The following is a 27,811-nucleotide window of genomic DNA, read 5'->3' on the forward strand; positions in this document are numbered from 1 at the left end:
AAAAGAGGGCAGGACCAAAACATATGTGTCAGGGAGGCCACTTCCGATTTACATCTGTCATATATAGGATTTATAAGGTGATAAAAACGGGCTAACTTGTCCTTAGACATATGGGTCCTGTGAACCACCTTAAACTGTATCAAAGAGTGTTTGGCACACATTGAAGATGTATTAACTAATTGGAGAATTTTCTTCCATGTCTCTATAGGTAAAAGTATCTGGAGTTCTCTTTCCCATTCATTCTTAATTTTATCAAGTGTCTCTAGACGTATTTTCATAATCAGATCATAAATTATTGTTATCAAGCCCTTCGGTTAAGGATTAAAACCTAAAATTTTTTCCATAATTTCAATTTTATATGGTATCGGAAAAGCAGGTAAAATAACTTGTAAAAAATTTCTAATCTGTAAATATTGAAAAAAAATGTGATCTAGGCAAATTGTATTTATTAGACAGCTGTTCAAAAGACAAAAAAGTTATCAACGAATAAATCACGAAAACGTGTTATTCCCTTCATTTTCCTTGAAGAAAAAGCTAAGTCAATTCTGGATGGTTGAAAGAAAAAATTGGATTGGATAGGACTTGATAAAATGAATTTATTGAATCCAAAATATTTATGAAATTGAAACAATATTCGTACTGTATGTTTAACTATTGGGTTAATCATTTGTTTACTCAATATAGTAAGTGCAAAAGGGAGTGAGACTCCTAAAATAGAAGCTAATGAAAATCCTTGCACGGACTCGTACTCAAGATACACCCATCGAGGACGTAATTACATCTAAATCTTGTGCCCAGAAAATTAAGTATCTAATATTAATTGTCCAATAGTAAAATCTAAAGTTAGGCAAAGCCATACCGCCATCCTTTTTTAATTTTTGTAAATACTGCAATTTTTGGGTTATCAATGATGGATTCTGGCCATTTATCCCTTTCTGCTTGTTGTATGATTGCTTTTGTTACATTAATGGCCGAGAGATCCATTCTATTTAAATGGAAGGATCCTATACCTCCTACTACATTTCAATGGTTTTCTCAAACTATAACATGTTTAAACTTAGAAAAAATTAGGAGAGGTACTGTTGATCCTTCGCTTAAATTTGAGGAAGTTTGTCCACTTATTCAGTATTTCCATATGATATAAGCAGACCTTTTACGAATCCCTTTCAATAACCTTTGAATATAGAGGAGCGGAGCTAAAGACATAATAATGTTTTTTTTAAACCAAAGAAATATCAGTCCATTTTTTCTTTTGAAGTTTTTCGTTTGCTTTAGTTTATTTTTTTTTGATTTCGGGGTTCTCTTTTCATATAATTAAGTTTCTTTTCAAAATTTATTTTGTATCATTCTTACTTAGTAAGAGATTGGGAGGTCCAGATTATATATTTTACTGCCTGTGAGGGTATATATTAACTGTTATAATTGTTATCCCGATCTCTTCGCACCATATGTATAATCACTAATGTTATGTATACTAATTTGAAATTAATTTGAAATTCAATAAAAAGATTGAAAAAGAAAGCAGAGGTTAGGATGAAATCCTGGTTTCTGGAGCTGTGTGGCAGTAGTGCCAACTGCTGTGCCACTGTACACCCAACATAGTGAGGGAGGAGAAAGGCAGACAGCATAAAGTTCTGTTGCAATCTAAAGAGCATCTGTAGCCAAGTGCTGCACAATTGCTTGGCTGGAGAAAACAGTGCTTGATCATCTTCATTGCCCAAGGTATTCAGTGCAACTGAATTCTAATTAATCATGATGCAGTTCACATTTAGCACATTACATCTGCTTGTATTATATATTTTCAAAAATCATGTACTTTATTGACTAAACTCTGAAACCAACTTGCTTTGCAGAAACTTATGTCCAAACAATATAGTTCCATAGGTAAAGTATACAGTGGCGTGCAAAAGTTTGGGCACCCCTGGTCAAAATTTCTGTTACTGCGAATAGCTAAGTGAGTAAAAGATGACCTGATTTCCAAAAGGCATAAAGTTAAAGATGACACATTTCTTTAATATTTTAAGCAAGATTACTTTTTTATTTCCATCTTTTAGAGTTTCAAAATAACAAAAAAGGAAAATGGCCTGAAGCAAAAGTTTGGGCACCCTGCATGATCAGTACTTAGTAACACCCCCTTCGGCAAGTATCACAGCTTGTAAACACTTTCTGTAGCCAGCTAAGAGTCTTTCAATTCTTGTTTGGGGGATTTTTGCCCGTTCTTCCTTGCAAAAGGCTTCTAGTTCTGTGAGATTCTTGGGCTATCTTGCATGCACTGCTCTTTTGAGGTCTATTCACAGATTTTCGATGAGGTTTAGGTCAGGGGACTGTGAGGACCATGGCAAAACCTTCAGCTTGTGCCTCTTGAGGTAGTCCATTGTGGATTTTGAGTTGTGTTTAGGATCGTTATCCTGTTGTAGAAGCCATCCTCTTTTCATCTTCAGCTTTTTTTTTTACAGTGTGATGTTTGCTTCCAGAATTTGCTGGTATTTAATTGAATTCAATCTTCCCTCTACCAGTAAAATGTTCCCTGTGCCACTAGCTGCAACACAAGCCCAAAGCATGATCGATCCACCCCCGTGCTTAACAGTTGGAGAGGTGTTCTTTTCATGAAATTCTGCACCCTTTTTTCTCCAAACATACCTTAGCTCATTGTGGCCAAAAAGTTCTATTTTAACTTCATCAGTCCACAGGACTTGTTTCCAAAATGCATCAGGCTTGTTTAGATGTGCCTTTGCAAACTTTTGACGCTGAATTTTGTGGTGAGCACGCAGGAAAGGTTTTCTTCTGATGACTCTTCCATGAGTGTCATATTTGTACAGGTGCCACTGCACAGTAGAACAGTGCACCACCACTCCAGAGTCTGCTAAATCTTCCTGAAGGTCTTTTGCAGTCAAACAGGGGTTTTGATTTGCCTTTCTAGCAATCCTATGAGCAGTTCTCTTGGAAAGTTTTCTTGGTCTTCCACACCTCAACTTGACCTCCACTGTTCCTGTTAACTGCCATTTCTTAATTACATTACGAACTGAGGAAAGAGCTACCTGAAAATGCTTTGCTATCTTCTTATAGCCTTATCCTGCTTTGTGGGCATCATTTATTTTAATTTTCAGAGTGCTAGGCAGCTGCTTAGAGGAGCCCATAGCTGCTGATTGTTGGGACAAGGTTTGAGGAGTCAGGGTATTTATAAAGCTTTGAAATTTGCATCACCTGGCCTTTCCTAACGATGACTGTGAACAAGCCATAGCCCTAACAAGCTAATGAAGGTCTGAGACTTTGGTAAAAGTTATCTGAGATCTCAAATCTCTTAGGGTGCCCAAACTTTTGCGTGGTGCTCCTTTCCTTTTTTCACCCTAAAATTGTACAAAGCAAAAATAATACACTAATCTTGTTTAAAATGCTGAAAAGAATGGGTCATCTTTAACTTTATGACTTTTGGAGATCAGTTCATCTTCTACTCACTTAACTATTCACCGTAACAGAGATCTTGACCAGGGGTGCCCAAACTTTTGCATGCCACTGTAAATAGTAGGAGGATTAATAATCACAAGTTCCTCTGTGAACTGAAGGTGGTCCTGGAACAGATCATTCTTATCTCAGTCAGATATTCAGTGCTGCCTAATATTTATCCTACCCATTTAGGTGAATATCTAAGCTGGCAGCTAATTGCTAAGTGACAGCACCAATGATTGTGTTACCGAGGTGGTAACTTAGGAAACTCAAACCCTACTAAGGTTTGAAATAAGTTTGAAAAGGAACAGAAGAAAGACAAATAAAACTGTTATTTAACTGAAACAAATGGTTTATTCACATCTTTTAGCTGGTCTAGCCTTGAGCAACTCCTGTCCAACAACAATACTCTTAGCTGTCCCTTGAAGTAGCCTGCAAACCAGTCAATTCTACCAAAGAGCTGCAAAAATATAAAACTTTTGAATAATACCCTTCAGCTAATGCCAAAGATCACATCATCATCCTAGCATTTACTGTCAGGTTAGAACCACCTAGTTGAGGATACATTTCTTCATTTTGGTTGTGGAACCTTGAAATACTCAACATAGGAGAATCATGAATCTTTGTTCACTGAGTAGGTTTAAGACAAAAGTGCAACAGATTTTTAAGATGAAGAAATAAATCCAGTTGGAGCACATCTATTAGATCTCTCTTGATTTCCTAAGCTCCAAGGAGAACAATCCTTTCTTCAAATTCCTAATGAAAGTCAAAGTAAGTATTAACTGCACTTCCTTCACCAACCTTTTTTCATTACTTTATGGATTTCAATCATGTTTGTTAAGCATTGTCTTTTATTAGTGCATTCTTTTTAAAATTCTCTATATTGTTCCAGATCCCAGTCTCAGCTTCATGATGACACTTGACTGACTAACTGAAGTAACCAATTGTAATCCTCTTGCCTTATGGAACAGAGATGTAATATTTTCCTTTGTCATTAATACACTGCATACCCAGAGATCCATGAATGGTTGTGGGAGCAATCTTCACAATTTCTATCCTTCTTCCTTCAGCAGTTCAGCATACACTCCATTATAGGTCAGGCAGTTTATCTCTGCTCAGCACCAACAACGTTTTAAGTGCCACTTCTCTATTCCAAAATTTTCTATCTGCGAAAATCTTCCACCTTCGTCCCCACTCACCATTTCTATATGGTAGTGAGAGAAAACATGAACAAAGTAAGCTAGAGCAGATGGTGCATAAAATAAAAGACACACACTGGATACAAAATTGGCTGGATGGTAGGAAACAGAGGGTAATGGTGGAAGGATGTTTCTCAGACTGGAAGTCTGTGACTAGTGGTATGCTCCAGGGGTCAGTGGTGGCGCCATTGTTATTTGTCATCTATATTAATGATTTGGGTGAGAATATATGAGGAGTGATTAGTATGTTTGCAGATGACACTAAAATAGATGGTGTCATAGACAGTGAAGAGGAGTATCAAGAATTGCAGTGGGATCTTGATCGGCTGGGTAGGTGGGCAGAGGAATGGCAAATGGAATTTAATTCAGTTAAGTGTGAAGTGTTAGATTTTGGAAGAACATATCAAGGTAGGACTTTTACATTGAACTGAAGGGTCCTCGGTACTGTTGTAGTAGCTCCCTTGAAGTGGAGTCATAGGTAGACAGAAGAGTGAAGAAGGTTTTTGGCATGCTGACCTTCATCAGTCAGGGCATTGAAAATAGGTTGGAAGGTTATATTGCAATTGTACAAAATGTTGGTGAGGCCACGCTCAGAGTACTGTGTTCAGTTTTGGTCACCCTGTTATAGGAAGGGTGTGATTAAACTGGAAAGAGTGCAAAAAAATTTATAAGGATGTTGCCAGGACTTGAGGAACTGTTATAGGGAGGTTAGACAGGCTGGGCCTTTACTCCTTTCAAGCGTAGGATACTGAGGGGTGATCTCATAGAGGTATATAAAATCATGAGGGGCATAGATAGGGTGAGTGGTCTTTTTTCCAGGGTTGGGGAATCAAAAACTAGAGAACATAGTTTTAAGGTTAGAGTGAAAGGTTTAACAAGAACCTGAGGGACAACTATTTTACACAGCAGTTGATAGGTATATGGAACCAGCTGCCCCAGGAAGTTGTTGAGGCAGGTACATTAGATACATTTAAGAAGTTATGTGGACAGGTATATGGATGACAAGATTTTAGAGAGATATGGGCCAAGTGCTGGGAAATGGGCTTAGCTTGAATATATATCTTGGTTGGCATGGACATGCAGGGGTCGAAGTGCCTTTTTCTATGTTGTAGGACTCTGACTCTATGACAAACAAGGAAGTATAATGTTGTGTTCATGAAGTGAGAGGTTGCGAAAGTTTTTCCTTCTCTTTCCCAGGGAAGGGTGGGTATTCCTTTCATAGCTTTTGTTCATGCTCTCTCTCTCTCACACACACTGCCTCATTAACCCATCAACTGGATCATTCCTACAACTTAATCCCCTGTAATCCTGCCTCATTTTACCAGATCTCATCCTTGGAATCATTCGTCTCCAACCTTCTCTCCGAATATAAACTAACAAATTTTCTCTTTCCCAATTCTAACAAAGGGTTTTCAGCTTGATTTTAACTCTGCTTCCTTTTCCATAGATGCTGCCTGACTTGCTGTGTGTTTCCAGCATTTTCTCTCTCACTTCCTTACACAAGTTCTCAATGAAAAGTGTGTAGAATAGTCCAATATATATATTGCATCTCCCAAAATCATACGTAAGGCATGAACTTGCAAACAATTACTATACAATATCACTTGATTAAGTACATTAAATACTGCAATCAAGTGTATTACCAAAGACAAGATCATTATACCCTCCTGCACCAGGAGACACAAGGATAGTAAAGCCTTACATGTAGATATTGACTGTATTTTAACAGTAATTTAAAAAGACATGCAATATCCAGAGGTATATTCTATAAATACTTACAGCAAGCTGCAATGCTAGTTCAAATTGCTTGTCTTGAAGAAGCTGTCGGATCTGAGTTGCAATTGAAACAGGTACCAGCCTCCACACAAAGTGATTACTGGCCACGTAGACAACATTAGACCTGGGAAGAAAAAATGTGGCCAGCAGGCGAGAAAGGTAGAGAGGAAAACCTGCATCAGACACTATATTTGCCCAATTTTCAGCTTAATAACAAGCAAATGAAAATACTCATTTGATTTGAAATTAAGCCTTCTTCAAAAGAAGGGACGCAAGGTAGAAGCAGCATCCAGATAAGCATATTGCCTTCACATTCTCCAACTAAGAAAAAAAATTGCATTATTTCAATGAAGTCAACAAATGTACAAACAGGTATTCACGACATGTAGACCTTATAGCTAATGACAATAATAATTTCACAGTGAAGGAAAAGGAAGCTAAGGATAAAATCTGATCTTGCGGGAAGGTACTAAATTGGGGGAGGGCAAATTACGACAGGAAAAGACAGGAGCTAAGGGGCGTTGATTGGAAGCAGCTGTTGTTGGATAAGTCCATGTCTGACATGTAGGAGTTGTTCAAAGACCAGATGATCAGAATTCACGATTGGCATGTTCCGGTATGGAGCAAGGACAAAGATGGTAAGGTAGGGGAACCTTGGATGACCCAAGAGGTCCTAAACATAGTCAGGAAGAAAAAGGAAGCATATGCAAGGTTTAGGAAGCTAAAATCAGACTGGGCCCTTGTAGAATATAAAGACAGCAGGAAAGTGCTCAAGCAGGTGAAATGTCCTTGGCGAGCAGCAGAAACAAGGATAATCCCAAGGCATTTTCTTAATATAAAATGATAACTAAGCAGAGGGTAGGTTCACTCAATGATAAAGCAGGGAATTTGTGTTCGGAGTCAGAGCACATGACTGAGGTATTAAATAAGTACTTTGTGTTGGCATTTACCAAGGAGAAGGAGTTGAAGGATAGTGAAGGCAGAGTGGGGGATGCTAATGTGCTGGGACATTTTGAGATTAAGGAGATGGTATCTAGATCTTCTGATATATGCCATCAGGTCCCCAGGGCCTGATGGCATATATCCCAGAGTACTGAAAGAAGCAAGTGAGGAGGTTGCTGGGGTTTTGAAAAAGATCTTTGTGTCCTCACTAGCAACAGGCGAGGTCCCAGAGGACTGGACAGTAGCAAATGTTGTGCCTTTGTTCAAGAAGGAAAATAGGGATAATCCAGGTAACTATAGGCCAGTGAGCCTCACGTCAGTGGTAGGGAAGCTATTGGAGAGGATACTGAGGGATAGGATTTATGCCTATTTGGAAAGGCATAACCAGCTTAAGGGCAGGCAGCATGGCTTTGTGTCATGCCTTACAAACTTGATCGAGTTTTTCGAGGAGGAGACAAAGGAGCTTAATGAGGGTAAGGCAGTGGATGTTATTTACATGGACTTTAGTCAGGCATTTGATAAGGTCCTTCATGGTAGGTTGATTCAGAAGATAAAGATCCATGGGATCCAGGGTGAATTGCATATTTGGATTCAGAACTAGCTTGTCCATAGAAGACAGAGAGTAGGGGTGGAAGGCTGTTATTCTGGCTGGAGGTCCGTGACCAGTGGTATTCTGCAAGGATTGGTGCTGGGACCTCTGCTGTTTGTGATTTGGATGAAAATTTAGATGGGTGGATGAGCAAGTTTGCAGGTGACACCAAGATTGATGGAGTTGTGGACAGTGTAAAGGACTATCAAAGAATACAGTGGGATATAGATCAGTTGCAAATATGGGCAGAGAAGTGGCAAATGGAGTTTAATCCAGGCAAGTGTAAGGTGTTGTACTTTGGGAGGTCAAATGAAAGGAGAAAGTAAATAGTTAATGGTAGGTCCCTTAATAGCCTTGAGGTACAGAGGGATCTTTGGGTCTAGGTCCATAGCTCACCAAAAGTGGCTACACAAGTGGATAGGGTGGTAAAGAAGGCATATGGCATGCTTGCCTTCATTGGTAGGACACCAGAGGACATGCCACATGCCTTTAAGGTTGGGGGAGGGGTGTGTTAAAAGGTGATGTGAGGGGCAATTTTTTTTTTGTTAAACTCAGAGAAGGGTAGGTGCCTTGGATAGGTTACCAGGGTAGTAGTGGAAGCAGGCAGTTTGGTGGAGTTTCAGAGGCTTTTAAATAGACACATGAATATGAAGGGAATGGAGGGATATGGATGATACACAGGAGGAGGAGGACACTTAATATAAATTGGCATCAAGATTGGCACAACATCGTGAGCCAAATGGCTTGTCCAGTGCTGTACTGTTCAATGATCTATGAGGTTCTGAGATTGCCTGATATACTGTGCAACAGAAAAATGTTATCAGTTTAGAAACAGGGAGAAAATTGATGGTGCATTTATTCACAGGTCAGCGTTTAAATAAAAATCACAGATGGAATGCAAATATACTTAGTACAGTGAAGAATAGAAAAAAATTTATTTAGGTTCACGGGGCATTAAAGGAGAACCTAAATTGGTAAAACTTAAATAAAAATAAAGCACAAATGAAATCTTAGGTTAAGAGGAAGATGTACATTTGTGTTCCCCTAAATTCGGTAATGGAAATACAGCTGTTTTTTTTGTATGACACAGCTCAGCACATCATGAAAACCAGCCTCCCCTCCATGGACTCTGTCCACACTTCTCACTGCCTTGGTAAAGCAGCCAACATAATCAAAGACCCCCATCCACCCCGGTCATTCTCTCTCCTCTCATCGGGCAGAAGATACAAAAGCCTGAAAGCACATACCACCAAGCTCAAGGGCAGCTTCTATCCCACTGTTTAAGACTATTCAATTGTACCCTTGTACAATAAGATGGACTCTTGACTTCAATCTACATCGTCATGGCCTTGCACCTTATTGTCTGCCTGCACTGTACTTTCTCTGTAACTGTAACACTTTATTCTGCATTCTGTTATTGTTTTTCCCTTGTACTACCTCAATGTACTGATGTGATGAAATGATTTGTATGGATGTCATGCAAAATAAAGTTTTTTCACTGTACCTCAGTACACGTGACAATAATAAACCAATTTATCAATTTACATTCTGACCTAGGGTGCAGGACATAATTTCAACATTTGCAGACAGCAAAACATGAAAATATTATTAAGACTGGGAAAGATAGCAGTTGGCTTTAACGCGGGCTGGTGGAATGGGAAAGCAAATAGCAAATGAAGTTCAGCATAGGAGACTGTGAGATGATGCATTCAGTCAAAAGAATCATGATCAATACACAGTAAATGCTACATATTTAAAGAGAATGCACTCTAGTTTATATGCAAAACTGTCAGGACAGGTTAACAAAGCTGTTAATAAAGCATTTGGATTCTGAGCTTCATAAACAGATAGAGATTATAGGAAATTAGGCTATTAATTCAGTCCTTTTAGAAAAAACGAATTGAATCACTAGCATAAGACTAAAGGTTTTAGATTGGATATAGAAGAGATTTACCCGAACTGTTCCAGTGATAATGGATTACACTTTTTTGGATGGATTAGTGATTGTTGGATTATTATTAGATGATTGGATGGTTCTTCTCTGTACTAAATAGATAGAAAAGGGAAACTTTGCAATGTCTATGACAATGCCTGGGGAGCAGATTTTAATACACAGGATTTGCAATACAGTTCCCAATAGCATGATGGAATCAGATTTAAAAGGGAATTTCATAACTACTTTAAGAGGAAATACAAGAACATGGCAGAAGAACAGAGAAGTTGGACTAATTTGCTCATCTTTTGAAAGAGCTGATCGAAATTCAATGGGCAGAATTACCCTATTCTATGCTGTTCTGTTGTAATGATAACACAATCGGTATAGTAGATTAAAAACAAGTCTAACAGTGCCTGTAATATCTTAAAAATACTATTGCAATATACAGATCCACACTATAGCAAGGATACATCCTTCAGTACTAGTTTAAATATGAACCAATGACAGACTTAATAAACCTTTAATGTCCCTCTCTCATGGGTTTATACTCGAGCAGTACCAAAGAGAATACTTGGTAATATCCTTCCTAATGCATCACTACATTTCAGACTAATCTATGTGCACTATAAATAGTCTGAAATGTTACACTTGAATTCTCTAACTGAGGTGCTGTAGTTCCTGGCCAAGTCACAGAGGCTATCCTGGAAGGATTAAATTCCTACTGATGACCCTCCTTGCTTTGTGATTTGCATCTGATTTGGGGCACAATGCAATAGTGAAAGGATAGTGTGCACTTACCCCCCAGATGTGATAAACCGGGGCCTTTGCAGCTCCACACTCTGTACCAGTAGCCGTGGCTCAAAAGTACGAATCTCCACATATCGTGGCAGCACTGCTATGATATAAGGAGACTGATGTTCTATTGGAGACATAAAAAAATTAAATGGATATGAGTGATGAGAAACACAACTTTCGCTGAGTAATTTTGGACATTCTTTTATGTTGGTTTTATGATCCAGTTTCCATCACCCCTCCACTCCACTAAGTATTCTTCAAGCAAATCACTTTCCTCAAGAATAGATTCAATATGAATTCCTGAATTATGCCGAATTATCTGGCCTCAGCAGATCATCTGCTGTTCTACAGTTAGACAGTGTCATTTGTGAGGTGGATTGGGAGGGAATAAAACCATTCATTGATTTACATTTGGAAAGCACATGTGGAGACCTGGTGAATATAGAATTAGGCTCAGCTGCCATGTTGCCATATGAAATAGAATGCAAACAAAGTGATCAGTTATCAGGAAGTCAAGTTGACTATGAGCCATGCATCAGAGCATCCAGAAAGCACATAAAACAGGAGTAGTATTGATGGTGTAGATATGGTGGATCAAAGAGCCTGTTTCTGTGCTGTATGACTCCAGGAAGAGAGCAAACAAATATGTGACTGGAAGGATGGTGCAGGAGGGAAGACATTAGATTCTTGGACAATGTGGAACATGCACAGGTCAAGTGTACTGCACTTTAACAGAGCTGGAACCAGTAAGGAAAGAAAGGAGGATGGTGGCAGGGGAAGGGGAGATGGTGAGAATATTGACAAAGCAGAATACAGTTGTGCTGGAGAGAGACAGCATTTTGGAATGATCAAGGACAAAATCTATCTGTTTAGAGTGAATAAAACAAGAGGTGTCTTTACACTTCTGGACAATTCTATAGGCTACCAATTAGTCAGAAGGATAATGAGGTGCAAAGTTGCATGGAAATTCCAGATATGTATAAAAGCCATAGATTAATGAAAATAGGAGGACTTCAACTATCCAAAAATAGACTGAAATAGCAACAACACAAGGGGCAAAAAGAGGTTCTGAAGTGTGTTCAAGAGAACTCTGTTGATCAGTAGGTTTTGTGCCCCAATGAGAAAAGTTTGGACTTAATTCTGGGAAATATACCAGGCCAAGAGAAGCAAATGTCAATGCGAAATATCCAGAAACATCAATGAAGATGACACTGCTGGAGTGTCAACAACAGGAGATGTAGTTGAGATTCTGGATGGGATAAAAATTAATACTAGAAAGGCAGTCCTCATTTGCTGGATAAAGCACTTGGTCCAGAAAGTACCTTAGGTTGGCATGGGAAAGAAATTGCAGACTTGGGGGAGATGCTTGTTCAAAAAAAGGCTGAAAAGATAACTTCAGTAACTATAGAGCAACTAGCTTAACCCCAGTAGAATACAGAACAGTCCAGCACAGGAACAGGCCCTTTGACCCACGATGATGTGCCAAACTAAATAAACTAGGAGTGGAGAAAGTTCCAGCAACAATAATCAGGACAAAAATGATGGGCAAGTGTAACTACTAATAACTGCATGACTACTGTCATATTCAATTCCTTTTAAGAAGATAATTTATGCAGCCAATCCATCCCATAACTACTTGCTGTGCAAAAAATATTTCCTCTTGTCACTTTTGGTTCTTTTGCCAATCATTTTTCTTGTCTTTGCAAGTGGGAAAATTCAGAAAATAACAAGAGTGAGGGGAGGGAGTGCAAAACTTGCCTCCACATTTAGTTATGGAAAGAAAAACAACAAATATTGTTAAGCTTTTCAAATTCTCCTGGAGGTACAAATCCAGAGCTGCAGTTTGCTCTGAATGGGCTCTATCAATCATTTAACATCCTTGCACAGTCCTCCAAGTACTAATGTTTGTAGGAACCCTGTGAAAATATCAATAGAAAAGATTAAGAACTTGGAATAATTTAAATATTATATACCCATAGCGAGAGGGATATCTGTCCAGTTAAGGGCACACTTCTGAGTGCAGATTCCATCCTTGTTCAGAACCACTGTTAAGTCGTCTTGCCCAACTGCCACCTTTTGGTCCTCCAAGGGAGTTACAAGAGGCTCCAGTTGCTTCCCAGTCGGAAAAAGTTCCTTTATTGAACCTTTTCCATCTAACTGTTTGAAAAGGAAAAGAAAAAAAATTCTGTACATTATTGATTCAAAATCAATTTATCCCTCAAAAATATAACCTTCACTTGTTAAAAAGTTTTCATTCATATTAATGATGCAAATAGGTTTACTAACTACTTATTGTACATCATCATTCCAATCAGATTCTTTTATTGCCTTGTTCCCAATTTCTGCCTGTAATTGTAAAGCATTCTTCAGCAGTGAGATTGCGTGTGTGGCGTGTTGAAGGGAGAGGAAATATCAGGAGTTCAGACAATAGTTAATATGGTAACAAGCCCATCCTTCATATCCTGCTTCTCATCAATTCTTTGTTAGCAAGTCAGCAGAATTTGATTACAACTTCTACTTGAATCACTTACTGTTCTATGGTCAGGGCATACTAATGGCAATACTTATGACGTCTTTTGTTGGTGGATTACCCAGTAGCAACATGAAGAATTTATGCAACGCCCTAAGACGAGTGTACATGTTACACTCAGAACCCTGTGCCGCCAGAAAACTAAATGCTATTATGCTACCTTCCACACTTCCTGAAGTTAGAAAGACAACATTCAACATTTTAACCTGCAACTGGCTTGAGCATTTGAGTGATGGTTGAAGGTTATTTCTTGGACTGTAGGCCCGTCAGTAGTGGTGGGCCACATGGGTCGGTGCTGGGACTTTTGCTATTTGTTATTTATATAAATGATTTGGATGTGGACATACAGGGCATGGATTGTAAGTTTGCAGATGATACTAAAATAGGTGGTATCCCAGACAGTGAAGAAGCTTATCAAAAACTACAGAGGGATCCTGATCAGCTTGGTAAGTGGGCCAAGGATTGGCAAGTGGCTTTCAATTCAGATAAGTGTGAAGTGTTGCATTTTGGCAAGTCAAATCAGGGTAGGACTTGTACAGTGAATGGTCAGGCCCCAGGGAGAGTTGTGGAACAAAGTGAACTAAGAGTACAAGTACATAGTTTGCTGAAAGTGGTGTCACAGGTAGACAGGATGGTGAAGAAGGCATTTGGCACGCTGGCCTTCAATCAGTCATGGCATTGACTATAGGAGTTGGGAGGTTATGTTGCAGTTGTACAAGATGTTGGTGAGGCCACACTTGGAGTATTGTGTACAGTTTGGTTGCCCTGTCATAGGAAAGACATCATTAAACTGGAAAGAATGCAGAGAAGATTTATGAGGTTGCTGCCAGGACTCAAGAGCCTGAGCTATCAGGAGAGATTGGGCAGCTAGGTCTTTATTCCTTGGAATATAAAGAGATTGAGGGGTGACCTTATAGAGGTGTATAAAATCATGAGGGGTATAGATAGGGTGAACGCATATACAGTGGCATGCAAAAGTTTGGGCACCCCTAGTCAAAATTTCTGTTACTGTGATAGCTAAGCGAGTAAAAGATGACCTGATTTCCAAAAGGCACAAAGTTAAAGATGACATGTTTCTTTAATATTTTAAGCAAGATTACTTTTTTATTTCCATCTTTTACAGTTTCAAAATAACAAAAAAGGAAAAGGGCCCGAAGCAAAAGTTTGGGCACCCTGCATAGACAGTACTTAGTAACACCCCCTTTGGCAAGTATCACAGCTTGCAAACGCTTTCTGTAGCCAGCTAAGAGTCTTTCAATTCTTGTTTGGGGGATTTTTGCCCATTCTTCCTTGCAAAAGGCTTCTAGTTCTGTGAGATTCTTGGGCTATCTTGCATGCACTGCTCTTTTGAGGTCTATTCACAGATTTTCGATGATGTTTAGGTCAGGGGATTGTGAGGCCCGTGGCAAAACCTTCAGCTTGTGCCTCTTGAGGTAGTCCATTGTGGATTCTGAGTTGTGTTTAGGATAGTTATCCTGTTGTAGAAGCCATCCTCTTTTCACCTTCAGCTTTTTTTTTTACAGACAGTGTGATCTTTGCTTCCAGAATTTGCTGGTACTTAATTGAATTCATTCTTCCCTCTACCAGTGAAATGTTCGCCGTGCCACTGGCTGCAACACAAGCCCAAAGCATGATCGACCCAACCCTGTGCTTAAAAGTTGGAGAGGTGTTCTTTTCATGAAACTCTGCACCTGTTTTTCTCCAAACATACCTTTGCTCATTGTGGCCAAGAAGTTCTACTTTAACTTCATCAATCCACAGGACTTGTTTCCAAAATGCATCAGGCTTGTTTAGATGTGCCTTTGCAAACTTCTGACGCTGAATTTTGTGGTGAGGATGCAGGAAAGGTTTTCTTCTGATGACTCTTCCATGAGTGTCATATTTGTGCAGGTGTCGCTGCACAGTAGAACAGTGCACCACCACTCCAGAGTCTGCTAAATCTTCCTGAAGGTCTTTTGCAGTCAAACAGGGGTTTTGATTTGCCTTTCTAGCAATCCTACGAGCGGTTCTCTCGGAAAGTTTTCTTGGACTTCCACACCTCACCTTGACCTCCACCGTTCCTGTTAACTGTCATTTCTTAATTACATAACGAACTGAGGAAACGACTACCTGAAAATGCTTTGCTATCTTCTTATAGCCTTATCCTGCTTTGTGGGCATCATTTATTTTAATTTTCAGTGTGCTAGGCAGCTGCTTAGAGGAGTCCATGGCTGCTGATTGTTGGGACAAGGTTTGATGAGTCAGGGTATTCATAAAGCTTTGAAATTTGCATCACCTGGCCTTTCCTAATGATGACTGTGAACAAGCCACGGCCCTAACAAGCTAATGAAGGTCTGAGACCTTGGTAAAAGTTATCTGAGAGCTCAAATCTCTTGGGGTGCCCAAACTTTTGCATGGTGCTCCTTCCCTTTTTTCACTCTAAAATTGTACAAAACAAAAATAATACACTAATCTTGCTTAAAATGTTGAAAAGAATGGGTCATCTTTAACTTTATGACTTTTGGAGATCAGTTCATCTTCTACTCACTTAACTATTCACAGTAACAGAAATTTTGACCAGGGATGCCCAACCTTTTGAATGCTACCGTAGTCTTTTCCCATGGAAGGGAAACTAAAAACTAGAAGGCATAGGTTTAAGGTGAAAGATTTGAAAGAAACCTGAAGGGCAACTTCTTCAATGCAGAGGGTGGTGTGTATATGGAATGAGCTGCCAAAGGAAGTGGTTGAGGCAGGTACAATAACAACATTTAAAAGTCATTAGGATCAGTACATGGTTAGGAGGGGTTTGGGGGGATATAGGCCAAAAGCAGACAAATGGGACTAGATTGATGGGCACCATGGTTGGCATGGACGAGTTGGGCTGAAGAGCCTGTTTGCACTCTATAACTTAGACAGAAGTACATAGCAAATGAGGACTTGGAACTCCATGTGTCACTTAGGCAGAAAGAACCACCCAGAAATATTCATGGCAATGTGGAATAATTTTAGAAGACCAGTATGCCTTGAAGTACTCATTCTTTTAACTGTGCTCCTTCCTTCTGCAGGGAATTTCTTAAACTGAAAATCATGTACATCTGTTATTTATTCATTCAGCTCAGAACAGAGTGTGAGGTACTATCTGCATTACAAAACAACCACACATTACCCTCAACCAAGGATTATTTAGCTTTCTTTTTCATAGTGTATTGCCAGCTGACCATGATGGATGTTGAAGGCTCTAGTACTCAGGACTGGATGAACATGACCACATTAAACCATATTGGAAATTGAGATCCAAGAACAATGGGATGATGTTTTAGGAAACACTGAATCAATTAGCAGTTACTAATAAATTATGAGGTGAAAGGAGGGACAAGTAATGTATGCTTCATTCTTTGAATCATTTTGAGCTACAGCAATGCTATAGTTTCATCAAAGTCTGTTATATGCATCTGGTAAATCATACTCAGCTAAAACATGTTAGCAAAGACAACAATATTTTGTTTGTGGAATACTCCAAATATAACTGCTGAATGAAACCCGTGTGATCACCAGAAGCAATAAACTGGTTGACCATTCAACAAAAAAAAAATAGATGGCCACAGAGAATTGGAGATGAATGAACTATATCAGGGACAAGATGCAAAGTAAACAAGATGATACTCACTAATTTTTAGATCTTAAAGCTCTGTTTCAAATATAAGGAACATATCATCTCCAAACAGAGCCTGGGTGGATGGTTTTAAAGTGAACAAAGACAAACCATACAGTGAATAATAGCAAGTTTCCCACTTCCTGTCATGCTGAATCATCTTAGATTAGCAATTCCATTACATCTGTTCCTTTAACTCTAACATTCAGAGATCATTCAAATATTCTTGTTGGGTTACTGATACAGCAAATACATTGTAGAATGCACATTGGTTCTCATTGTCCATCCCCTTAAATGCTTCAGCATTCTCACAAGGCTATCAACTGCACATCACAGATAGTTCTAAACTCAGGTTACAAACATACCGTACTAATTTTCTATCTAAAATAACTTGTTGCTAACTGCAGTCCTGAAAACCTTTGACCTACATTTTACATACCCTGATAAGATAATAATCTCTTTTAAAGCCCACACAAATGGAGTTCTCACACCAGGCCATGGATTTGGGAACATCGGGAACACTGAAATCTGCCTGTAACAACAAAGACATGTTTTGAATGTAATTTATTTAAAATAGAAATATACCGAGTCAGCAGACCACTGTTGTTCAGCAGGATGGGATTAAAGCTTAAAAGTAAAACGAAAATGTTGCACTCTCTCCCCACTATTCATTAATTCCTTTTGCCTCAAAAGCTATGCAGCTGTCAAATTTGTCTGCACTCTCTTAATGAACACACTAGTGCATAAGTTTGTATAAACTGTTCATACAAAGAGGAGGCAATCAATAAACAATGGCTAATACACTGTCAGTTTATGAGTATTACATATGTCACATGGTCTTTGAACTTTAAAGTCAGATGGATGATGAAACAACAGGCTGCAGAAGTTAAATTATGTAGGACAAATGAGGAAGAGCAGAAGTATAGCAGGCAAAAATCTAGCACTATGTCACCCAAGTACCTTCTCGTTACTACCATCGGGGAGGAGGTACAGGAGCCTAAAGACCTACACTCAACGATTCAGAAACAGCTTCTTCCCCTCTTGCATCAGATTTCTGAATGGTCCATGAACGCATTAACACTATTTCATTATTCCTTTTTTTTGCACTATTTATTTTTGTAATTTATAGTAATTTTATGTCTTTGCACTGTACTGCTACCGCAAAACAACAAATTTCATGTCATCTAAGTTAGTGACAATAAATCTGATTCTGATCTTCCAGATCATAAAAGTTTGCTGTATTTAGAATTCTCCTCTCTCTAATCTCTTTGCTAATTATCTTAAACTTCTGTTCTCTGATTCTAGAAACAATTTCTCAGATAAACTGAGGGTGACAATGGAAATTAAATTTTAAAACGTTAAACTTTATTTACAACACGGTAACTGGCCCTTCTGGCCCAATGAGTCCGTGCCGCCCACTTAAACCCATGTTAACCTACCCATACTTTGGAATGTGGGAGGAAACTGGAGCACCTGGAGGAAATCCACGCAGATGTGGGGAGAACGTACAAACTCCTTACAGACAGCGACAGTAATTGAACCCCGATCGCTGGCGCTGTAATAGCATCACGCTAACTGCTACGCTACTGTGCTGCTATATATTGTAAATTATAGTCATTACAGAGACACTGCTGCAAGATAACATGGACTGGGACCTGAGTACTGAAGGGCACTCAACATTTAGAAAGGACAGGAAAGAATGAAAAGGTGGAGCAGTGGCCCTATAAATTAATGATGGTTCTAAAGCAATAGAGGGAGATGAGCTAAGTTCAGGAAACTAGTATATAGAGTGTGGAAGCAAGAAATGAGAAAGGCAAGAAGTTACATGTGGGAATGATGTACAGTAACAAGGTAGGATAGAGTTCAAAAGAAAAAATAATGGGTGCTTGTAATAAAGGTACAGTGATAATCATGGTGGATTTTAATCTACTATAGACTGGAAAAACTAGATGGAAAAAGGCAACCTAGATGTGGCATTCATAGTGTGTTGCTGCAATAGTTTCTTAGTACAGCACATTTTGGAGTCAAATAGCAAGCAGGCTATATGAAATTTGCTATTGGAATGAGATGGGATTAATCAATGATTTCACCACAAAGGCACCCATGGTGGCAACAACCATATGACATGATTGAATTTTACAGTCCATGGAAGAGAAGAATGGTTCTAAGACTAGTTGTTTAAATGTAAATAAGAGCAACTATGAAGGCATTAAAGCAAAGCTGGCTAAAGTGAAGTGGCAAATTAGGTTAAGGGATCAGTCAGTCAAGATGCTTCAGTGGACATTTAGAACATCGAACATAGAGGGCCCATGGCGTTATGCCGACCTATATAAACCTAACCCACTATCAATCTAACCCTTCTCTCCTACACAGCCCACAACCCTTCATTTTTCTTACATCCATGTGCCTATCTAAGAATCTCTTAAATGTCTCTATTGTATCAGCCTCTACCACCCCTCCTGGCAATGCGTTCCAGGCACCCACCACTCTCTGTGTAAAAAAACCTACCTCTGACATCTCCCCTAAACTTTCCTCCACTCACCTTAAACAGATGTCGTCTGGTATTGGCCATTCCCACCCTGGGAAAAAGGTGCTGGCTGTACACTTTATCTATGCCTCTCATAATCTTATACACCTCTATCAAGTCACTGCTCATTCTCCGTCACTCCAAAGAGAAAAGCCCTAGCTCACTCGACCTTTCCTCATAAGACATGTTCTCTAATCTAGGCAGCATATTGGTAAATCTCCTCTTCACACTCTCTCAAGCTTCCACATCCTTCCTATAATGAGGTGACCAGAACTGAACACAATACTCTAAGTGTGGTCTATCCAGAGTTTTATAGAGCTGCAACGTTACTTCGTGGCTCTTGAACTCAATCTCTTGACTGATGAGGGCCAGCAGATCATATGCCTTCTTAACCACCCTATCAACTTGCATGGCAACTTAGAGGGATCTATGGACTTGGACCCCAAGATCCCTGTTCCTCCACACTGCTAAGAAACCTGCCATTACCCTTGTACTCCACCTTCAAGTTTGATCTTCCAAAGTGTATCACTTCACACCTTTCCAGATTGAACTCCACCTGCCACTTCTCCACCCAACTCTGCATCCTGTCTATATCCCGTTATAACCTACGACAACCTTGTACAGTATCCACACCTTCAACCTTCGTATCAACTGCAAACTTACTAACCCACCCCTCATCCAAGTCATTCATAAAAATCACAAAGAGCAGGGGTCCCGGAACAGATCCCCGCAGAACACCACTAGTCACCGACCTCCAGGCAGAATACAATCCATCTACCACCACCCTCTGCCTCACTTTAGTCATCCTCTTGTTCTTCATGGAAGTGTAGAATGCCTTGGGGTTTTCCTTATCCTACTCACCAAGGCCTTCTCATGTCGCCTTCCAGCTCTCCTAAGTCCCTCCTTAAGCTCCTTCCTGGCTATCTTATAATTCTCAAGAGTCCTGCTTGATTTTTGCGTCCTACACCTTAAGTATGCTTCCTTCTTCCTCTTGACTAAATGTTCCATCTCTCTTTTCAACCATGGTTCCTTCACCCTACCACCCTTTCCCTGTCTCAGTGAGACAAACCTATCCAGAACCCCATGCAAGTGGTCCCTAAACAACCTCCACATTCTGCTGTGCATTTCCATGAAACATCTGTTCCCAATTTATGCACCCAAGTTCCTAATACCATCATAGTTAGCCCTCCCCCAATTAAATACTTTCCCACCTCGTCTGCTTCTGTCCTTGGCCACGGCAGACAGGGAGTTGTGGTCACTATCTTCGAAATGCTCGCCCACTGAGGTCTGTCACCTGACCAGGTTCATTGTCTAGTACTAGATCCAATATGGCTTCTCCTCTTGTTGGCCTGTCCACATACTGTGTCAGGAATCCTTCCTGGACACACCGAATAAACTCTACCCCATCTAAACCTTTTGCACTAAGGAAGTGCCAATCAGTATTAGGAAAGTTGAAGCCACCCATGACAACAACTCTGTTATTTTTGCACCTTTCCAAAATCTGCCTACTTGTCTGCTGCTCAGTGCCCCAGTGGCTATTGGGGGGGCCCATAGAATACTCTCAATAGAGTGAATGCCCCCTTCCTGTTTCTGACTTCTACCCATTCTGACCCCGTTTTCTTTTCACCACCTATTCTAACATTTCTCCCAACCTCACAGTCCTATATGACCTTATCAAGTGTCTTTTGAAAATCCAAAATATCCACTGGTTCCACCTTGTCCCTGCTCCTATATAGATTGAATCTTTTAGGTTCGTCAAGCTCCATTTCCTTTTTATAAATCTATAATCACTCTGCCTAATCATGTTATGATTTTCTGAGCAACCTGTCTGGATTTTAGGTTATTTTGCTGGAGCTTGCTTTAACTAAAAAAGCCTCACCTGCGCTTCATGGAACTCCCGGCCCTGCCAGTAGTAGAGTTGCAGTTTCTTCTTCACGGCTACACACATAGTGAGAACCAGCTCATCGCCATCAGGTCGCTGAAAATATAGTATGCATGTTACCAACTACATTCAAAATGTACATTGGTGGTCTAATACCTTACTCTGGATCAAAATGTCTACAGAACATACAATATGTTACACATTACAAATACAAAACATTGATGCAATCATGAAGAAGGCACACCAGTAGCTCTACTTTGATAGGAGTTTGAGGAGATTTGCTATGCCACCAAAGACTCTTACAAATTTCTATAGATGTACGGTGGAGAGCATTCTGATTGGTTGCATCACAGCCTGGTCTGGAAGCTCCAATGCACAGGATCGCAAGAGGCTGCAGGGGGTTGGAGACTCAGCCAGCTCCATCACGGGCAAAACCCACCCCACCATCAAGGACATCTTCAAGAGGCAGTGCCTCAGGAAGGCAGCATCCATCACTAAGGACCGTCACCATCTGGGACATGCCCTCTTCTCATTCTACCACTGGGGAGGAAATACAGGAGCCTGAAGACACTCAATGATTCAGAAACAGCTTCTTCCCCTCCGTCATCAGATTTCTGAATGGTGCATGAACACATGATCTTATAACCATGTAACTATAACCATACCTCGTTATTCCTTTTTTATGTACTGTTTTTGCAATTTATAGCTATTTTTATGTCTTTGCACTGTACTGCTGCCACAAAACAACAAATTTCACATGTCAGTGATAATAAACCCGATTCTGATGTACAGTGGATACTATTTAATATTGATATAACACTGTAATAAGAACATAACACCAAAGAAATATAAGTTCAGTTTTTAAACTGACCCTCAATTATGTAAATTTTACATCAGCAATTTTAACTTTCACTATTGTACATTTGACTACAGAACCACTGTAACCAGATCTTTTTAAATTATGATCAGTAGAAGGTGGAACACAATTAATCAAATTCAAGGCAACTCAATTTCAGGATCCGTCTAATTATTCTGTTGGTTAAAGATATAAGAGACTGACACAGCCTCGCCAGAAGAAAGGTCCCAGGCTTGGACTGAATTTGCAAATAACAGGTAGGTTGCTGCGGCAGCAACGTCATTAGCTAGTCTCAGAGTTAGGGAAGAGGAAAGTAGGCAAAAGGACCCATTTTTGATATGCACCCCTATGTACATACGTTAGGAGGAAGTTTTCATCAATTTAATAGATGGAGAACAATAGTTACAAAAATCATGGGAGAGATTAATGAAAACACAGAAAGCTCAAGCAGCAGTGTTGCTCAGTGGGGTCCCTACAAATCAGATTCAAAATAGGAGACAATTTCTCTTCCCTTGTTAGAGAATGGAAAATATCAATGGTCAGGAAAAGCAGAAAGACAGAAGAACTAAAATAAAATTGAGAGGAGGTGCAAGATTGTATCTTATATTTCAAATTTTCTGCAATGAGACAATAAAAGTTCAGTTTCCTGCATACACATGTAATTTGAAGTCCAGACATAAAGCAGCCCTTCAAATTTTCCAAACTTAATAAGGGAATTTATGACAGAATCACTTTCTAATATCTAATTGCACTTTGTCAATTAGCCTCTTGAATCTGCACAGATTTAGGGAAGTTCTACACCTGTCTTCCAGAGTACAACAGAATTAATGAAACAGGTTAGTGTATCACTAACCCATGCTAATCTGACGTTCAAAGCTTCATTTGTGGTCCAGACCATTGGGTCTCAATACACTTGAATTAAAAGCATCTATCCAGTGACTTCTGTGGAGAAAAAACATGCATGTGGACGTCAGCTGCCACATGTACCCTCTCACCACCATGGCCCTCTCAAGACCATAACTAGGGACAAAAGCAAGTCATGCAGTCCCTTGAGGCTGCTCCACCATTCAACCTTCACTGAGGAATTCTTTCTCATTTCAGTTTTAAATGGCCTCCCCTTATTCCGAGACCATGCCTTCTGGCTCTGGATTCTCCCATGAGAGGAAACATCCTCTTAACGTTTATCCTGTCTGGGCACCCAAGAATCTTACATGTTTCAATAAAATCACCTTCATTCTTCTGAACTCCAATGAGTCCCAATTTCTTCAACCTTTCCTCATAAGATAATCCCTTCATACCAAGGATCATCTGAGTGAACCTTCTCTTAACCACCTCTAATGAAATAATTTCTTTCTTTTAGAGGGACCACAATTTTTCAGTTCTCTAGATATGCCTTATACTGTTGCAGTAATAATTTACACTCCAACCCCCTTGAAATGAAGGTCAACGTTCCTTTGATCTTCACAATTACCTGCAGCACTTGTGCTGGCTTTCAGCATTTCATACACAGGGTCCCCAGATCCCTTTGTGTTATTGCTTTCTGTAATTTTTCTCCATTTAAGTAACACTGTTCTTTTGTTCTTCCTTCCAAAATGAACTTCACATTTTCCCACGTTCCATTTGCGCAATTACTTACCCTATCAATATCTCTCTACAAACTGCTTGTATCTTCTTTTTGACTTGCCTTCCCACATATTTTGGTGTTTTCTGCAAACTTGGTTACCATACATTTGCCTCTTTCCTTCAAGATATTTGTATATATTATAAACTGTTGTGGTCCCAGTACCAGTCTTGGTACCACATTGGTCATAGGTTGGCAACCTGAAAATGACTCCCTTATACCTACTTGTTGCTTCCTCCCTGTTAACTAATTCTCTATTCATGTTACTATGTTATTTAATATAGGTTCTTATCTTGCAACTTAACCTTTTGTGAGGTACCTTGTTGAATACATTTTGAAAGTCCGAATACTTCCACTGGTTCTGTCCTATCTACTCTGAACAAGACTTCCTCAAAAACACTATCAAATTTGTAATACAATTTCCCCTTCACAAGGACATGCTGATCCTGCTTGATTAGATTACAATTTTCCAAATGTGTTGATATTATTTCCTTAATAATTTATTTTATTACTTTTCTGACAATAGACATACTGCTAATCAGACTAAAGGTACCTGCTCTTTTGCCTCCCTTTCACAAAAGAGGTGCCATGCTGGCAGCTTTCCAATCCTCTGGCACTTCTCTCGAATCATGGGATTTTTGAAAGGTTCCAACAGTGCATCCACTATCTTAGCAGCCACTTCTTTTTGTATCCTAGGATGCAGACCACGTGGGGCCTGGAGACTTAACAGCCTTTAGTCCCATTTGTTTGCCTAAAACCAATTCTGCCGTGACTGGAATTATATTTAATTCCACCCCCTGCCCCTCCCCCAACACTATTCAATATTAATGGAATGTTCATGGTATCTCTACTATAAAGAACTGTTTAACCCCTTGGCCATTTCCTTATTCCCTAAAATTATTTCCCTAGCCTCATTCTTTTGGGGTACCCAATGTTCATTTGGAGCTCTCGTTTCTTTTTATATACGTAAAGAAATCCTTGTCTGTTTTCATATTCTTTGCTGGTTTGCCCTCATGGTGTACATTTTCTCACTTATCTTTTTTATCCTCCTTTGCTAGATTCTGAATTTATCCCAGTGTTTGGGTCTACCACTAACCTCTGCCTCCTTATACATTTACTTCTTTCAACTTGATACCCTCCCAAACTTTCTTGGTTGGACATGGTAGGTTCATCCCTCCCTTGTAATCTTCCCTCCCCACAACTTCTTTGCTGAGTGCCATGAATTACCTCTTTAAATGCCTGCCACTGTTTGCCTATTGTCTTTTCTTCTCATCTATCAGTGCAATACACTTTAGCCAACTCTATCCTCATTCCACTGTAATTCCCTTTATTTAACTTGAACACAGTTGTTTCTGACCCAAGTTCCTACCTCTCAAATGGAAGACCAAATTATATCATATTATGCCAGAGGATCTTTTATTCTGCTTCATTATCCATTATCAGATCCAACTTAGTGTGTTCCCTGGTTATCTCCATAACATATTATTCTAGGAAATTATCCCAAATACACTATATGTTCTCGTAGCTACTCTTTCCAACTTGACTAACCCAATCTACATGAAGATTAAAGTCTCCCATAATTATTGTTCTGTTCTTTTTATGCGGCTTCACTATTTGTTGAGTTATATCTTTTCCTACAGTGTGGCCTCTATCGGGGAGTAGGGCGAGGTGTCGTGGGGGGGGGGGGGGGTGGCGGTGAGGGAGGGGTCACACACTCCTCCAACCAATGTTTTCTTTTGGTTTGCCTTTTTATAATTTTTAATCTTGTTTGTACTCTGGCCCTATTTGCCTCTGTGCCTTGATTTCCCTACCTTCAGTGTTTCCATTCTACTGTGTTTTCTTTAATTTTTGTCCTCGTTTCTCTCTCCCTACTCATCCTCAACTTCAAGATAGGGCTATTGAGAATCATCAAAGAAGGACACTTGAACAAGGTACCTGATGGGGCAAATGTACTCAGCAGCAACAGAAGAGGTGGGTAGAACACTATGAAAGACAAGGAGATGGAGGGACATTTTGCTTTTTTTTTGAGTTAACTCTGCATTTGTAAGGTGGGAAATGGGGAAGAATTACCAGCCCAGAAACATGTATTCAAATGTTCTCTTGTTTTCTGTCAGGTCTACAGGTGAGACTAGATTGAAAAAAAAATGAAGTTGTACACATCTTCACCATCATCTTTAGATATATTATTCAAGTAATAATACTAGGTACAAGTAATAATTCTGTTGGCACACCTTGCCTCTTACCTTCAAATCACATGAGAAGAGACTGGCACCTTTAGCTTTTGCAACCATTGTAATTTGTTGGAATGTGAGTAAATCATGAACATAAATATTATTTTCTGGAGGGAAAGAGAAAATATATATATAAAAATGTCATTAGAAATATTTCTCCCTTACTTGCATAACAATTTCACTGGTACTGGTGTCCTATTGCCTTTATTTTGCAAATTGCCTAGAAGTCTCATTTTAGTCAGTATACATTAATGCATCAATTCTGCTTGCTCCAATAAACTATATATTGTTAAAGTTCAAGACACCCTTTTGCCTGGAATTAAAGTCTCTGACTTTAACTCATTCTTCACCAGGACTTCAAAAGTCCTCACCATCTCAAACTTCCATTCCACGTGGAAAGAACAACTTAAACTCTGAATTATCTGGTGAGAACTTCCCGGTTTACCTTGACCACCATTCTATTATTATTTTACTTTTTAAATTGGTTTCTCAATGTTAAACTTCAGCATGAGCAGTGCCTATTTTTTTTAAACACTGAATGGCACTACTATGTTCAACCATTGATACAGAATTCCACAGAACTCAGAGTTATTAACAAGAAAATGTTACAAGCATTCTACAAAACATTTGCAAGTATGTCAAAATCCATGAAATGGTCAACAAATAAAAACATTGTTCATGATAAAATTCAGCTTTGTGCTCCCTTATGCAAATACATATGAACAATTTACAATGACGTTTATTTTAAAAACTACCATAAAACTACTCATTCCAGGGATTTCGAGGAGAAAGGGAGATATGTTGGTCAGAGCTGTATTAAATATTTTTTAAGCTCAGTGATGCAAGATGACACAGATACTGTAACATAGTATTATTAAGGTCACAGCTCCTGTCACCAGATCTAAATTAGTTACAAATGTGTTTGCAGCAATTCCTTAAGCCACTGTCACATGATCATAGGATGTCAGAGAGGATGAAATCGACCTATTAAATATTCGTACATGGGAAAATTACTAAATTATGTGCAAATGTGATTTTTTTTAGTACACAAATTTGAAACATGTCATATCAAGGAGCAGGGAGAAAAAGACATCTCACAGCTCAAATGGTATGGGAATGTGGGAAGAACAAAATGAGATTAGTGTAAATGGGTGGGTGGTGGGCAGCATGGACTTGGTGAGCCGAAGGGCCCGTTCCCATATGGTCTCTCTCTATGACTCTGAAAGCCATGTTTTACAGACTGCACAAAGCAAAAAGCCCAAAATTCAATTTGTGGTTTCAGCCAAGTTAGCTAAACTCTGATGAAATAGCATCAGTTAACCTCACCAACTCTGGTCTAGGTCACAATACCTGCTAACACTACAAAATCAAAGATGCTGGAAGGCTAAAATAAAAACAGATAATGTTGAAATAGTTAAAAGACAAGGTAACACCTGGAGATGGAGAAACAGAGGCAATATTCCAGTACAATGACTTTTCATCTCAAGTTGGTGTAAATGGAAGTAACAGAAACATTATCTGAAACCGCTGAACTCAATTTTGAAACACGAAGGCTGCATCATGCCTAGTCTAAAGATTGGGTGTTGTTCCTAGAGCTTACATTAAGCTTCAATGAAATACAGTAGTCAAGGGTCAGAGAAGTGACAGTGAGAGTGGGATGGAGAATTATAGTGACGAACAGCCAGTAGCATTGAGTCTATATAGTTATAGGGTATTACAGCACAGAAACAGGCCCTTCGGCCCATCTAGTCCATGCCAACCTGAGCTTCTGCCTAGTCCCATCTACCTGCACCTAACCATTTACCTCCAAACCCCTCCCATCCATCTACCTATCCAAACTTCTCTTAAATGT

The 27,811-nt window shown here is 39.4% G+C and overlaps 1 protein-coding gene across 1 annotated transcript in view; it reads right to left on the reverse strand.

Annotated features, from left to right (window-relative positions):
- The window catches only part of vps39 (VPS39 subunit of HOPS complex), an 81,093-nt gene that overhangs the window by 36,553 nt on the left and 16,729 nt on the right, over window positions 1–27,811 (reverse strand). The window contains exons 5-10 of the mRNA XM_052010606.1: window positions 25,972–26,066; window positions 21,249–21,347; window positions 17,282–17,374; window positions 12,655–12,838; window positions 10,685–10,805; window positions 6,423–6,543 (exon numbers count right to left, since the gene is read on the reverse strand). Coding sequence (XP_051866566.1) covers window positions 6,423–6,543; window positions 10,685–10,805; window positions 12,655–12,838; window positions 17,282–17,374; window positions 21,249–21,347; window positions 25,972–26,066 — 713 coding nt within the window. The remainder of the gene's footprint in view (window positions 1–6,422; window positions 6,544–10,684; window positions 10,806–12,654; window positions 12,839–17,281; window positions 17,375–21,248; window positions 21,348–25,971; window positions 26,067–27,811) is intronic.

Source organism: Pristis pectinata, chromosome 1, assembly GCF_009764475.1.
Source record: "Pristis pectinata isolate sPriPec2 chromosome 1, sPriPec2.1.pri, whole genome shotgun sequence".
Classification (NCBI taxonomy): Eukaryota; Metazoa; Chordata; class Chondrichthyes; order Rhinopristiformes; family Pristidae; genus Pristis; species Pristis pectinata.